This window comes from Pieris rapae, chromosome 20 (assembly GCF_905147795.1).
Source record: "Pieris rapae chromosome 20, ilPieRapa1.1, whole genome shotgun sequence".
NCBI lineage: Eukaryota > Metazoa > Arthropoda > Insecta > Lepidoptera > Pieridae > Pieris > Pieris rapae.
Genome location: NC_059528.1, coordinates 7,721,196 through 7,736,865, shown reverse-complemented (window position 1 = coordinate 7,736,865; position 15,670 = coordinate 7,721,196). Strand labels below are relative to the sequence as shown.

At 34.4% G+C, this 15,670-nt stretch overlaps 1 protein-coding gene across 1 annotated transcript in view; it reads left to right on the top strand.

The window, feature by feature from the left end:
• Positions 1–302: 302 nt before the first annotated feature.
• Positions 303–15,670, top strand: part of LOC111000413 (orexin/Hypocretin receptor type 1-like) — a 34,203-nt gene continuing 18,835 nt past the window's right edge. The window contains exons 1-3 of the mRNA XM_045632738.1: positions 303–978; positions 7,732–7,879; positions 8,183–8,324. Coding sequence (XP_045488694.1) covers positions 373–978; positions 7,732–7,879; positions 8,183–8,324 — 896 coding nt within the window. The 5' untranslated portion in view covers positions 303–372. The remainder of the gene's footprint in view (positions 979–7,731; positions 7,880–8,182; positions 8,325–15,670) is intronic.

Sequence of the window (15,670 nt, the reverse complement as noted above, 5' to 3'; positions counted from 1 at the left end):
AATCCAGTTGGAAAGTATCGGCATCTATTAGAATCTTTTGGAGTTAACAAAAACAGTTTTATAATAGTTTTAATATAAATTTAGCAATACTCAAGCTATAAATAAAAGACACGCAATATTTTGAACACGTATGTAAAGATAAAAATGATTAACTTTCCCCTTTGCTTATACTGTGTTTGAACGCAAAGCAAATTGCTGACAAATGTAGCAGATTCTGAAAGCATTCATTACTGAAGTTTTATCCATTCAAAACTGTAACTTGAGGAATTTTTCTAAACTTAATTCCTTTTCCCGCAGATGGCGATCTCCGTGTCTAACAAAGCGGAATTTCTTTAAAGCGATCCAAATTTTACTCCAAAAAATGTAACCAAAATGGCGCTGACAATATCACTCTGTATATTACTCGCCCTAATCAATGTTACATCATCAGACATTCATCCAAACGAAACATTTATCAAAGACCTGGACAGTTTGATAAGTGAGAAAGTCATAGACACATTGATATCGGATAGTTTTAAAATAAGAAAATTAGAGGCTATCAATGACATAAGGAAGAGAGATATTAATACAACAGAGGAATCAAGTATAGAAAGTACTGATGATGAAACAGAAGACACAACCATTTACTATGAATACAACAGCTCTGAGGTGTGTGTTGGCGAACCAGATTACTGTAATATGACAAGAGAGGCATACTTTCGAATGATTTACGATTATATATACCCTCAAACATATGAATGGGTGTTAATAGCGACAAATGCAATAGTCTTCGTGATTGGTTTAATAGGAAACGCGTTAGTTTGTATCGCCGTGTACAGGAATCATTCAATGAGGACTGTGACGAATTATTTTATAGTGAATCTAGCGGTGGCTGATTTTATGGTGATTTTGATTTGTCTGCCTCCAACGGTACTGTGGGACGTGACGGAAACATGGTTCTTCGGGACTGCTATGTGCAGAATTGTTCTGTACTTTCAGGTGAGTGATTTTATTGTGCATTTTTATTTAAATTATTAAAAACATAGGCGATTTTGTAGATTTGATTTATTAATAAATAGCATTTTCTTTATTTTTGTGTATGCATATTGCAATAATTTTAATAGTTATGCATACATGTAAAAGATTATGTTATAAAAAATGACAACACCACACAATATCATGTGTGTCAAAGCCAGTTTGTCAGGATAGGAGTGTGTAGAATCGATCGTTGAGATGAATTGTTCTCTGCGACTGACTGTGCGACGGCAGTGACACCAATTTTCCAATTATGAATCGCGTTAAATCTGCGACATACATATAAGGAATAAATTATCTTCCTTTAAGCCTTAAATTTTTTATTTTGTTAAAGTTGTTATAGAATAACGATCAACTTTCGATCAACGAACAACAACAAAATTGTGTTGATGGTTATTCTATTCCTTTATCATATAAAAAACTCATTTTTTTATATCGTTCTTTACGACTTATATGCCCAAGTAATAGAGAATGAATGAATTTAAATAGACATTCATATTACATGCATGATGTTGATCACATCGTCTCAGTTCCCAATGAATAACATTAGCTTAAGTTAAAGCCAAAAATTTGTATCTTCATTCATTCATTTCACAAATAATCCTCTGAATTAATTTAATTAATTAATTTCTGTGAATATTAAAAATTATAACATGATTTACTTATGTTTCATGGCATTATAAATTTGAATTTGCATTATTTGAGTTTTAAACCAAATACTTGACATAATTTTAAACACAACTTTACAGCTATCAAAAAATCTAAAAACATTTCATTAAATAAAATAAGAATGTTACTTATTTTTACTTTCGACATTTTCCTGAATTCAACATTTGTGAAGCTCTTAAAAGTTTTCCCTCCTGTCTGTGTTTACGGCCTTAGCAAAACTGTATAAAAGATTTTCTTTTTATCAACAAATAAAATGTCCACCACAAACCGATCTATAATGAATAAAAACATAGCGTTCATGACGACATCTTCTTAATATATGTAAATTAAGTGTCAAGTTGCTTGTCCGCTATGGAGTCCTAAACTACCGAACCGATATCAATCAAATTTGCACACCGTGTGCAGTTTGATCTACCTTAAAAGGTAGCTTACATCTCAATTTATACCCGTAATATTATTTTATTGCAAATATTTGTTTATTATTTGATACAATTCCAACAGATGGCGCTGTGTTAAAAGTACCAACGTTTCACTTAAGTTCTCCTACCGTTTCCCTTGAATAGTTTACTACTATGTAATATAACAAAAACCTTAGCCACAGCAATGCTTGGCCGAGTCTTCTAGTTTATTATAAAACTTTACCGGATAACGCAGACAGATCAGTGTTGGCCTAGTGGCTTTAGTGTGCGACAGTTTATTTCCAAAAAGACCAAAGACAATAAATTTATACCAGCTAAGAACAGATTTATTGGAAAATTTGAATACTGAATTTAAACAGACAAATTAATATTAAATTATACTGTCATCAAATAATACCAGACGCAGGTTATCTGGTTCGTTAAACAATAATTAAAACCAAACATCACCTTTTCGTATGAGTTTAATTGTTTTATTCAATTGTTTTCAAACTGAGCCTTAACATGATAAGGCTAACGTTTTATTACTCATTTAGGACTTTAAATTAATTTAAACTGGGTTAAAGCTTTTATCATAATTTGTAATAAAACTGAAGGTTCTATGCGTAACTGCTACGGCGTAGTATGTAGCTACGTGATCCTGCTATTATTGCATAACTGCGTAGCATGGTAATGTTTTAAAAAAGTCTGTTAAGAACAAATATATTGACACAATGCGGTTATAGTAGTCACTGTTTCTTCTTCTTTTTCTGGTACTACGTTATAGCTAATGTGAAGTGCATGTTAGTGTTAAGGACCTATTCCGTCGCCAAACTTCATATAAAATACATTGTTTCTTTCCATTTTTCGTCTCGTTTCTATTTTGTGGAGTTGAGTAGTTTATATATCCATTTTAAAGATCGATATACGAATTAAATAAATTCACTCGATAGAAAACTACTCGTTACAAAAATACTGTAAGCATTTTAACCAACAACGAAGAGAAACAAAGAACTTTTCTAACAAAAAATTACTATTTAAAAGAAAATTGTTGTTCTTAAAATAATTCCTCACGTCCTCTTTGGTAGATATACCACGTGATAACATATTCCAATGAAGATATTGGAAAAACATGAGAAATACGTTGATAATTCACACGCCATTTCACATATACGCCGTCCAATCCAATATGTCTCCGAAGAAAATGTTATTAAAGATTACTATATTTTATGTCATTGACTGAACGTTCTATATAAAAAAGAAAATATACTTTGCCAACCTGGGTCCAATAATCGAATCGTACTTTTGGTTATTTATCTTTAAAAAGAAGTCGTATAGGCGTAAATTCGTTAGATTCTTCATCATATTCCATAATTATTCTAAGATATATTTAAAGGATAGGGGAAATTAAAACCTAAACAACAATCATACAGTTTTTACAAATTTCTTAACCTGCTTAGTAGTAATAAAAATAATTAAAAAAACAACTAAAAGAAATTAAAAAAAAATTCCTGTGGTATATTACTTTTAACGCTGGCAGCATTACCTCACTATATTTCGATACTTATTCGTTGAACGAGGAAAACACCAGCTCTAAGCATCAGATGTGCTTCAGTAACCTTATCTTTAAAGGATATTATAATATAGTTAATATAGTTGTGTTGTGACAGTTTTGCCCTAGTGGCTCTATCAATGATCATCTTTTAAACCATTAAGATTGAGAAATATACATGAAACAAAAACTTTAGTGTCCAGATCTAAAAAGGTTGTCGTGCAACTGTATCTTTTATTATTTACTTAATGTGCACCTTTATAACAAAACGGTTGGTAATTAATATGTGTTAACAGCAGTAAGCAGGGTAGCATTTAGAGCGAGTGAAACATGGTAAGTTCTCCTATTTCACCATGCCTACTGCTACCTATATGACAAATTATTGTTTGCTTCGTTTATAAATCTATATTATTTTATTTATTATAGTTAATTACTTAAAGATGTCATGTGGAACATGATGTATTGGTTGCACTTCCTAACAAATATTTTGTAGAACAAAAAAATTGGCGATTAAAAAGAGTGGCAGAGAGTTTATTGCCAGTTGTTTTCATCCATTCTAATAGTAAATGTAAATTAAAAAACATTTCGTTTGTATTTATTTATTGACGTTTACACAGTAACACAATGCACACTAATTGTGTTGCCTACATTATTGTTGAATAAAGTTTTGTATTAATTCAATTACTTTTATATGGTATAAAATAATCGAAATAGAAAAACACTTTTTTAACGGATTGAAGTTATGTATTATTGTGAACTTATAATTATTTAAACATAATTTTAAATTTAACCGACCGTGTTTTTCTTTAAATGTGTAAAAGTTAGGTTAATAAAAGACAATACTATAATCGAAATAGTTCAAAACTAATTTGTCTATGGAATGAATGATCCGCTATTCTAATTCTCTTTGCCCGTATAGCCTTCATGTATGGGCCATGTATACGTACGAGTATATGTCATGTAATTTATTCCTAAATACATTGCAACTCTAAAGCACTATAATTAATTTTAGTTGTAAAGATATGCATTTACTCAAGATTCAATTCCTGATGAATACTAGTCCTCCCATGCTAACAGAATTGATTCAGAGTCTAGGGTTTTTTTAATAATAAAAATTGATCTGAAATATTTCCCTCCGAATTTGTTTTAATTAGAATACTCACCTGTAACGGAAAATATACAATTTAGTAATCACTTTTCCCAAATTAATATTTTATCCAATTTATCACATTTGTTGCCCAACATGAAACATTATTGCGGTGGCAGGTGAAATAAATTGGATCAAAGCTCATTACTACAAGTATATTTGTTTTGCCAGCATGGTTTTTATGTTAATTATATTTTAACCTAAAATAATCGGCAGGGTACGTAGCCCGTATTCTGATGATAGATCTACTACAGTAACTGAATAGACTGATCCAAAAAGACAAGAGAACAAAGACAGACCAATATAGCGATTCGCTGACGGGGTTGAAAGGGTGACTAGAAAAAGTGGTCGACAATGGCACCAAATGAAAAACGCACAGGGGCCGCAGCTTAGAGTAATACAAATATTATCTCTATATGTTATTCTTAAATGTATGTCTTAAACATTAATATAATTAATATATAAATGTCATTAATTTATAGTTTTTTTATTAATAATAAACTATTTCATGCCATTGTGTCCAGGAATTTTCTATCTCTCAATTTTTCGAAAAAAAAAAGATACATTGTGAGTTACGCGTCTCGCGAAATACGTCCCCATCTACATACTGATAAACTACAGGCTGATAAACAACTTGCCTATTAGACTGATAAATGATCAGGAGATATATACAGATACCTGAGTTCCACATTTATATATTTTACTCTTAAATTATATATCGAGTCTTGTAGCCATAAACTAAAATAACTAGCAACTTATATCATATTTTGTAATAAATTCGAAACTTTTGTCATCTATTTGCACCTGTTAAAACTACTTTGGGAACTTCTTTGACCTAATTTTATTGCTAATTTAATTTCTCGTAAACGGCCAGTTGAAAGTTATTCTCGATACTTAGCCAATTATAGAAAGAAATATTTAGCGTCTGATCCGAAAATATATGTTATGTATATGATTTAAAAATTGAATAATATATAATTCACTGGGTGTGTCAATCATCAACCTGACTATTGAGAAAACAAGTGATTGCATTTAATGAAGAGCGGTTCAAATCTTCCATGATGTGGGGTCTCTGCATCTTCAGTCTCATCATCCGATGAGCTCCCTTCCCGTTTGCCCTCTTGTAATGAAAAAAATATATTACTAACCTCTTATAAGAAAACTTCGTGTTTATCAAATTGTAAACAAATTCTATATATTAAAGAAATGTATAATTAAGTTTGCTATGGAAGAACTAAAAACCCTGACACAGCTATTTATTTAATTACAAGAGTTCCCAAATCTAACAGATAACTGTTGTCAAATTGTCTTTACCAATTCTAAATAAAATACTACATTATGCCTGCCTTGCATGTCATCTGTCACTGATACTTCTCCGCCGCGGCACAAGGGATTGTCTTTCGCGCCTAGAACAAATAGATGTATATTAACGAGACATACCACACATAGACTTTATTATTTTCTTTGTTTTCTTATTAATATTAAATACCTGCCGTACAATGTGTATTTTAAGAAATTAACACATTTATATAACAGATTGAGCTGAGGAAAATGAAAGCATCTTTTCACTCAAGACACGCGATAAGAATGATAATGCAAGAAGTTTTTCAATATTAGCTTTGTAATCTTAACACGTATTGGATGATTTGAAGATTACTTTTTCATGAAATATTAACTTGAATTTTCTCAATTAGGCATTTAAAATTTGGTTTTACTTCCAAACGAATAGCTTACAAATATACTGACGGACTCATAAACTCCATCAAACTTTAGGATTACTTTGAAATGATTTTTTCAATAAGTATGCAAACTTTTTAGATTAAAATATAAAAATAAATAAATAAATCAGTGGCGCTACAAACTCTTTAGGTCTTGGCCTCAGATTTCTGAATCTTTTCCATGATCATTTTTAAATCTAATAGGCAAGTAGGTGATCAGCCTCCAGTGCCTGACACACGTCGTCGTCTTTTTGGATCTAAGACATGAGGTTTCCTCACGATGTTTTCCTTCAACGTTCGAGCAAATGTTAAATGCGCACATATAAAGAAACTTCATTAGTACACAGCCGGGGATCGAACCTACGACCTCAGGTATGTGAGTCGCACGCTGAAGCCACTAGGCCAACACTGCTCTGTCAGATTAAAATATATATCTCTATGGCCCATGTCACAAATTCTTTTAACTAAAATAATTTACTAAATAACAGAAAAAATTGTTTCTAATAAAAATTACCAGCAAAACAGCGAATTAGATTCGAGATAGTCACCTAACAATGCTTTCTCTAAAATCTTATACATAGACAAGTAAGTCATCAGCCTTCTGGCTGACACATGTCAAACTTTTGATTTGGGACATGCCGGCTGGCTCACCATTTTGTCCTCATCGAGTCCATTGGTACATAGCCAGGGATTAAACTTATTAATTACGATAGTGAGAGTTACACGCTGAAGATAGGCCAACCCTCCTTTTATAACGCAATAAACTTAGCTGAATTATCTTTAGTCTTTTTCAACTGTCTCATTACGCCGTTGGTGCCACTTCTATTTAAATTTACAAAGTGATAAATGTCGTCAATAAAGCCACATTGTCATGTTAAAGTTGTGTCGTTAAGGCTATTCTACTCATTGAGTATTATTGTGTGTATTATTTAGACAGTGTAAAATCTTAGGGTAATCTACGGTAGGTACCTATATGTTACAAACTCTTTATTTAAAATGTATGACAATTAAGGTAAACATAAATGTTACAAAGAACATACTACTAAATACAAAAAATACTAAATAGTATTTTTTGTATTATTGAAATTTTAACCAAAATTTCTTGAACTAAATAAAAACACTGTATAATTTATTCCTAAATTAAAATATGTATTATAGTGGCGCCATATCGGAAGTATAAAAGACATTAATTATAAAATTCCATCAATCTATCATTTAATATTTTTTTCTTTCCAGTCAGTATCGGTGACAGTGTCAGTTTTGACATTGACGTTCATCTCGGTTGACCGCTGGTACGCCATTTGCTTCCCGCTCAAATTCAAATCCACCACAAGCCGAGCGAAGACCGCCATCTTGATTATATGGGTGCTGTCTTTATCATTCAGTGAGTATTTTATTGTATATTATGTGTCAACGGGCTAATGGTTGCAAAAATTTCAACTAGCTGATAATGGTTAACTTCACAAGCCTATGTTAAGCACGTTAAAGTCAAACGTCGTTCAAAGTCAATTACAATTTAAAAATATTATAGTTGTTCCTTCCAAAACATTTTTAAAATAGTTTTTAGAATATTTTGTATACATTGATTTTATAATTATATGTGAAGACTAGTTAGAATAAAAAAAGAGCCAAGGACGAGTTCATGCCTAGGTCAGCTCTGCATTATTTAACTTATTTATGTTTTCAGATATACCAGAGTTTGTCGTGCTACAGGTGGAACACCGAATGCAATTGCGATTCGATGCTCAGTTTTTTATGCAGTGCTCGCCGACTTGGTCAGACGAAAGTGACCTTACCTGGCATATTATTAAGGCCCTATTTCTGTACACGTGAGTATTATTTATTATTATTTAGTACACATCCAAATATATGTCGGCGGTAGTTGATAGTTGGTACTAATGAGACAGCGTTATCGAGCGATAGCGAAAGGTACACACTCATTTGCACACGCACCTACACCTCCACATGCAAGTGCACCTGACTTCATTGCCCCACTACATTTCAGGTGTATGAAAACCCGTCTCGCCACTGTATCGGCAGGCATTGTCTTTGTATGCATCGAGGTGCATGGACCGCAGTCTTAACTGACTGTCACTCTCACTCTCTCTCTCACTGCTATTCAGTGTCCGCTATATATTAATGGTATATGACAATGATATAAGGTTTTAGAAGACCTAAAACCTTAATATTTCTTACCTAAGCTGTAAATTGATCTTACAAACTTTAATTATTATAAAAAATTGGTTAAATTATTGATATCTCGTGTTTACTTCTGATGTCGGGGCATATTCCGACATATATTAAAAAAAGTCGTGTTCGTTACTCCACTTATATTCAAGATCGGCTGGACCGATGATTTTGGTGAATTTTGTGCTCCGAATAGTTATAAAATTTCGGATAACCTAACGAATAAAAATAAATAAATACATTTTACGAATGCAAACAGCATGTGGTGCCATCTGTTGACAAAACTACGCATGATTTTACATCGTTTTCGTGGCAATTCTGATCTGGAGGTGAATGAGGAGATGAATAATTAGGCTTTGATCTTGATCAAAGACATGTGTTACCTCATTTAAAAATGCAGTATCGCAATATTGGCGCTAGAGAGAAGAGGCCTAATGTGTAAAACTGCCATTCTTCTTTCGCAATGGCAAGCAATAATTTGAAAAAAAAGTTGTATTAATTATTAGCTTAGTGAAATTATTAGACTGTTAGGCGGAACCCAGCCGGCGGATTTCATACTTTATGTATTTCATACATAAAGTATGAAATAAGTCAAGAACATTTTAGCCACTCTTTTTAATCAACTATTTCTTTAAGAGCAGTGTTGCCCTAGTGGTCAGGGTTCCCTCCCATCCCTAAGATAGTCATCACGTCGCTATGAGCTTTTTATGTGTGCATTTAACGTTCACTCGAAAGCTGATGGAAAACATTGTGAGGAAACCGACATGTCATAGGCCGAAATCGTCGACGGCGTGTTTTACGCACTGGAAGCTGATCATCTACTTGCCTTGATTATGAAACAGATTCAGAAATCTGAGGCTCAGAACTCAAAGTTTGTAATCATTGTTGATTCATATTAAGCCTATCTGTCATATTGGATTAATAGCAATCAACACAATGAAAGCTATTTAAAATATTAGACCAGTGCCGAAGCCTTCAAAAATAGTAAAAAACGAAAAAAAATTACAGTAGGATGAAACCCATTAGAAATGCAGGGGAATATGATCAAAATGAAAGGAAAAATAAATTACGGTCGATCCGAGTTCGGGAAGTGGGAGGGGGGTGACTTTTAAGGGGGAAAAATGGTTTATCTTGATTTCCGGCGAAACTACCAGTCCTATGGAAAAAAGTTAAATGGCAAAGTTGTAGGTCATAAAAAGATCTACAACTTTGGTATTTACAATTTTTTCACATAACCTCAAAATTTAGGTGAAAAATTCAAAAAACCAAGTTTTTGGTTTTTTATTTATATCTTTTTTAAAAAGTTTTTTTTTTCTACGAAATTTGGTGAAAACTTACCTTATTATGTCCCAAATATACTGTAATTTATTTGATTAAAAATATTTATTTTTTCGCCTCATTTTAACTTAATATCAAAAAAGCACCCTAATTTTCAATCGAAAATTCTGACGTCAAAATTTCAGCTTTTTTCAAAAAGTTTGGGGGCTTTTTGTTCGCTGAAATATCTACTTTCTGATGGTGTAAAAAAAATATACATTACTGTAGGAAATATTATTAGAAAATGCAAAAAATTGAAAAAACCTCAAATTCGAAAATTTTCTTTTAATTATGTACAATTTTGAGGTATTTATTAAAATTTACACTTTAATTACTCAAAAAACGTAAGATTTCATGCTTCATTGATAAACGAAAAAATTGCAAATTAAAATATACTTCTATAATTAACAAACAAATAAGTTAATAAAGTTAATATTTAATAAGACATCTATATATATAAAAGAAAGTCGTGTTAGTTACACCACTTATAACTCAAGAACGAAAGAACAGATTTGAGTGAAAATTGGTAGGGAGGTAGCTTAGAGCCAGGAGACGGACATAGGATACTTTTTATCCCGTTCGACAGCGTTCCCGTGGGACTTGACATGAAACGTCAGTCACTATAAAAAGTGGTATAACAAATAAGAATCAGACTTGGAATAATAAAACGCAAATGATAGCTATGTAATTGACGTATAATGACAGCTATGTAATGACGTATATATGACAATTTGATATTTGTAAGAAATCAATATTCAAAATATTTCTATTAAATAAATACGTTTAATTATTTTTACAATTTACAATTTAATTATAATGATAGTGCTATTGCCCATTCGTATAAACAGTGAAGAGAACTATAAAACTCGGTATTGTCGTATGTATACAGTTCATCCAAAGAATGATGAATGTTTCTATTTGTTGTTGTTGTCGAATGACGCATTTAATCGAGTATTGGAACGGGAACGTGAATATGATCACCAGGAATTAGATTTAGTAGTTCAAACGAATGTACCCCTGTTGAAATACCAACAAAAGGAAGTTTATGATACTTTAATGAAGGCAAACGATGATGAAAATGGTGGTTTATATTTCCTAGATGCCCTTGGTGGAACTGGCAAGACATTCCTCATGTCATTAGTTTTAGCAACTGTTCGGGCGAGATCCAACATAGCGGTTGCAGTTGCTTCTTCTGAAATAGCAGCCACATTGTAAGAAGGATGCCGTACGGCTCATTCAGAATTAAAATTACCGTTAAATCTTCAAACTATTGGAGAACCAACGTGTAATATTGCAAAACACTCAGCAATGGCCAAAGTTTTAGCGGCATCGAAAATCATCATCTGGGACGAATGCACAATGGCGCATAAACGTGCATTGGAAGCACTTAACCGAACATTAAAAGATTTACGCAATGAATCGAGATGTTTTGGAGGAGCAATGATTTTACTGTCTGGCGATTTCCGCCAAATACTGCCAGTAATTCCAAGATCTACGGCTGTCGACGAAAAACGCTTGCCTCAAATCGTCAAATCTATGGCGCTATGTGACGAAACTGCAGCTGACAACAAACATGAGAGTTACATTGCTTACTGATAAAAAAGAAGAAAAAGAATAAAGATGTAGATGACCTGAACTACATAATGGTATGCGTTTGGTGGTTAGAAAATTGAAGAACAATGTAATTTACGCTACGATAATGATAGGAAAATTCAAAGGTGAGGAAGTTCTTATTCCGAGGATCCCGATGATCCCAACCGATATGCCGTTTGAATTTAAAAGACTTCAATTTCCGATACGTCTTGCATTTGCCATGACCATCAACAAATCACAAGGCCAATCCTTAAAAGTTTGTGGTTTAAATCTAGAACATTCATGTTTTTCCCATGGTCAATTATACGTGGCATGTTCACGGGTCGGAAGACCATCAGCGTTGTTTGTTTTTGCGCCTGATAATAAAACAAAAAATGAAAAAATGTGTATCACAAGGTACTTAAGTGAAGAGCAACCTATGTACTAAAATACAGAAATAATAATGAATGATTAATGTAGGTATTTAATTTTTTTGTATTTTTTCCAATAAAAAAACCCAAACTGCTTATTTATTGCCATTAAGGCGGAACAAAGTTCGCCGGGTCAACTAGTACTTCTATAATTAACAAACAAATAAGTTAATAAAGTTAATATTTAATAAGACATCTACAATATTTTGAAAAAGTTGTAGAATCTTCTGTAAATAATATTTGTAGATGCCTATTTATTGCTGTTTTAAGATAATTTATATACCTGAGTGACCATCATCCATCCATCATTAGCCGCGGTATAATCTGTGGCTTAATAGGTGCCACCCATGCTTTCGCTGTGAGTCTGACGTCAATAACATCGGTTCCAATTCGCCAATATGCCACTCTCGCCTTTGCTTGTTCAGATGCGTCATAAAACACATGCAATTGTGGCTCAGCTCCCCTCGTGTAATTATACCATCTAGGCATCTTCAGTGTTTTTAGCTTTCCTAACTGGCTCAACCACTGTTTAAACTCCGTAGCTTGGTCAGTAGGAATTTCTTCATCCCACCCTGTCTTTAATCTCCATAACTGTTGTAGAATTATCTTCGCCGTTACGGTATAATAACTTATTAATCCTAGCGGATCAAAAATCGACATAACGGCTCCTATAGCTTCTCTTTTAGTTGGCTGCCTGATTCCCTGTTTCACTTCTTGAGGAACTCCGTGGAGGCTTGTGTTAAAAGAAAGTATGTCTTCAGTGGCTTCCCAAATTATTCCTAATGTCTTCTCATAATACAAGGGTGTGGTTCCCAACTCGTTGGGGCTTGTAGTGCGAAGCTCAGGTGGCGTAGCTTCCACTATTCTTTGTGAGTTTGAATTCCATCCAGCCAATATCAACCCGGCATAGCTATGAACTTCAATCACTTCTTGTATTGTTTTTTTGGCTTCGTCTTCGGTATCAAAGCTATCTACGTAGTCATCCATATAATGATTTTTTGTTATAGCATTATAAGCGTTTGGATGTGTAGTACGGTAGCACGAAGCATTGTAATCCCTTACGCTGTGTGCTTGAAATGGCGAGCTCTTAGCGCCAAATATCAATGAAGTCATAACGTATTCTTTTGGGTGCTTATCTCGATTTTCTCCACGCCAAAGAAACTTTTGAGCAACTTGATCGTCTTCGTTCACTTTAATCTGCAGGAACATTTCTCTAATGTCAGCTGTGGTCGCGTATTTTCTCTCGCGAAACATAAATAATATACCAGGCAATGATTGCAATAAGTCTGGCCCGTCTAGTAACTCATCGTTTAAGCATACTTCATTTGATCTTGCCGCTGCATCAAATACTAGACGAACTTTTCCCGGTTTATTAGGGTTTGTAACAGCAAAATGAGGTAAGCACCAATCTTTTGATGTCGGTATTTCGGGTCTTTCAATAGGGCGGGCGTAATTCTTCCCCAACAGGTTATTTATTTGTCTCGTATATGACTGTTTAAACTCATACGACTGATCCATTTTCCGTTCAATGCTTTTAAGCCGCTTAAATGCCATATTATAACTTTCTGGGAATTTCGTGTTATCAGTATTCCATGGCAATCCCAGGTAGTAACGCCATTCTCGTTTCTCTATTGTTCTATTAAACAATTGAACTGCACGTGCGTCGGCGCTTGTTAACCTTTTTTTATTATTTATCCCTAAGGCATCTGTTGCAAGACTTTGTTTTAAAATTGCCTCTATACACTCATTTATTGTCTCTTTGTAAACGTCGTTTTCTGCCGCCTTTTTCATGCAGTACAAGACACGTTCATTGTGTTCCATTAAACTTCGATTAGGCGCTGTTCCATGTAAAATCCAGCCTAATCGTGTTAAAGATACAGACGGTTCATTATTCTTCCCACAGTATAATTTTCTTGAAACGATGAGATGCCAAATGTCTGCTCCAATTAATAATTGTAGTTTAACTTCGCCGATCATTTCTTGTAGTGGTAACTTAACCACATTGTTGTAGCGCAAATTATCCGCGCTAATTCTTTGACTATACTTGAAAGTGAGTTGTAAGCTCGCTTCTTCTAAGAGGTATTTTGAGAGCGTAGTGAGAATTGGTTCTTTCTCATTACTATTAGCCTTACCGTAGTCTGTCCATCTAGTCTGATAGTGTAGCTTCCGTTTAGACACTATTTCTTGGACTAAGGCTCCGTTACTCGTATAGCTACGATCGTTTACACTTTTAAATGGCCACGTGATGTTTGGCACTTTTATTGCAAACTGGTTTATTTCAACAGCTGTATATCCCGGTCTGGGTAATCTATTTATTTCTTCCAGCGCTTTATCAAACTGCGTCAGATCTTGAGCATGTCGTACAGGGGGTTTGTCTGTAACTATTTTTTCAAAGGCTCCGATAAGCCGTTCTATCCCTTGATCTTGGGATATCGTTTTCGGTACGGAGACCTCTTCGATAGGTGATATGGGACGCTCTATTTCCCGACACACATTGTGTTTCAATGTCTCCACGCGTTCTGGGAGCGTTGTGTCTTCTTGTCTATCACCTTGAGATAGATTATTCACCTCGTTATGACTTCTTAGCCATCTATCTACCATAGCAGCGGACTTGTTTCCGTTCCGCTGTTCTGGCAAGCATTTGACGATTCTCTCTTCGTCGGCTCTGCTTAAGTCAATGGCGAATCGCTCATTTAACAATTTTATTTCAAGCTCCATCTCTTGTTCCATCTCCTGCATCTTTAATTCGAACTGTTTCCTTATATATTCTTTTTTCAATGCGACTAAGCGTTCTTGGGCTTCGTACTCAATTTGCTTTACACGGGATGCCTTTGACCTCATCTTATTTCTAGAGGTCTGAACTGACTCCCTGTCGTGTGTAACATCAGCTAGTCCACGTTCTAGGACTTTCGATGGTGATTGTAACGGCACGTTCTCTGTCCGTACATCTTCATCGATTTCATCTGCCCTCCTCGCTTGTCGGCTTCTTGTGTTCATTTTGAAGTCGATTGTATTCTTCGCTTCGATGAACTGGTGGATAATGCTTTCCTTTGGCGACCCACGGCAGCAGTGCGTCGATGCGGTGAGTCACTTTGTACAGGCAATGAAGTCAACCCTCTGCACGTACTCCTGGGATCGCAGGTAGTACTGCCGATGAAAATCTTCCTGGGATCGCAGGTAAAATCTTCCTTCTTCTCGGCGTCGATGCGTTGAGTATATTTCTTCTGGTTATCCGGCTTCTCGAAGGACCAAAACTATGAGCGTACGGCGCCTCGTTCTGAAGCACCGCCGCTATCTCGAAATGAAACTCGAAATGGAGTAGTAATTGTTCCGTATATTGATCGAACGTTAGTGATGGTAAAACACAATTATAAAGCGAAGCAAGCTTATGACTAACGTCCGTCCGGCACGGCTGCGTAAATCTATCTGAAGTATTACAAATAATAACTTAAAACTAAGCCTTAAATCTACACGCTGGTAAAAGGGGCCGACCGTCCCTTTTGATACCTGCGTAGCCGCCGACCGTTTCGTAGAATAACATCTGGCTGGCAGCTTCGTTTACCAGCTTTCTAAGTTGCATTGTTCGTTGTCCGTAACAACATCTTTATTCTTTTTCTTCTTTTTTATCAGTAAGCAATGTAACTCTCATGTTTGTTGTCAGCTGCAGT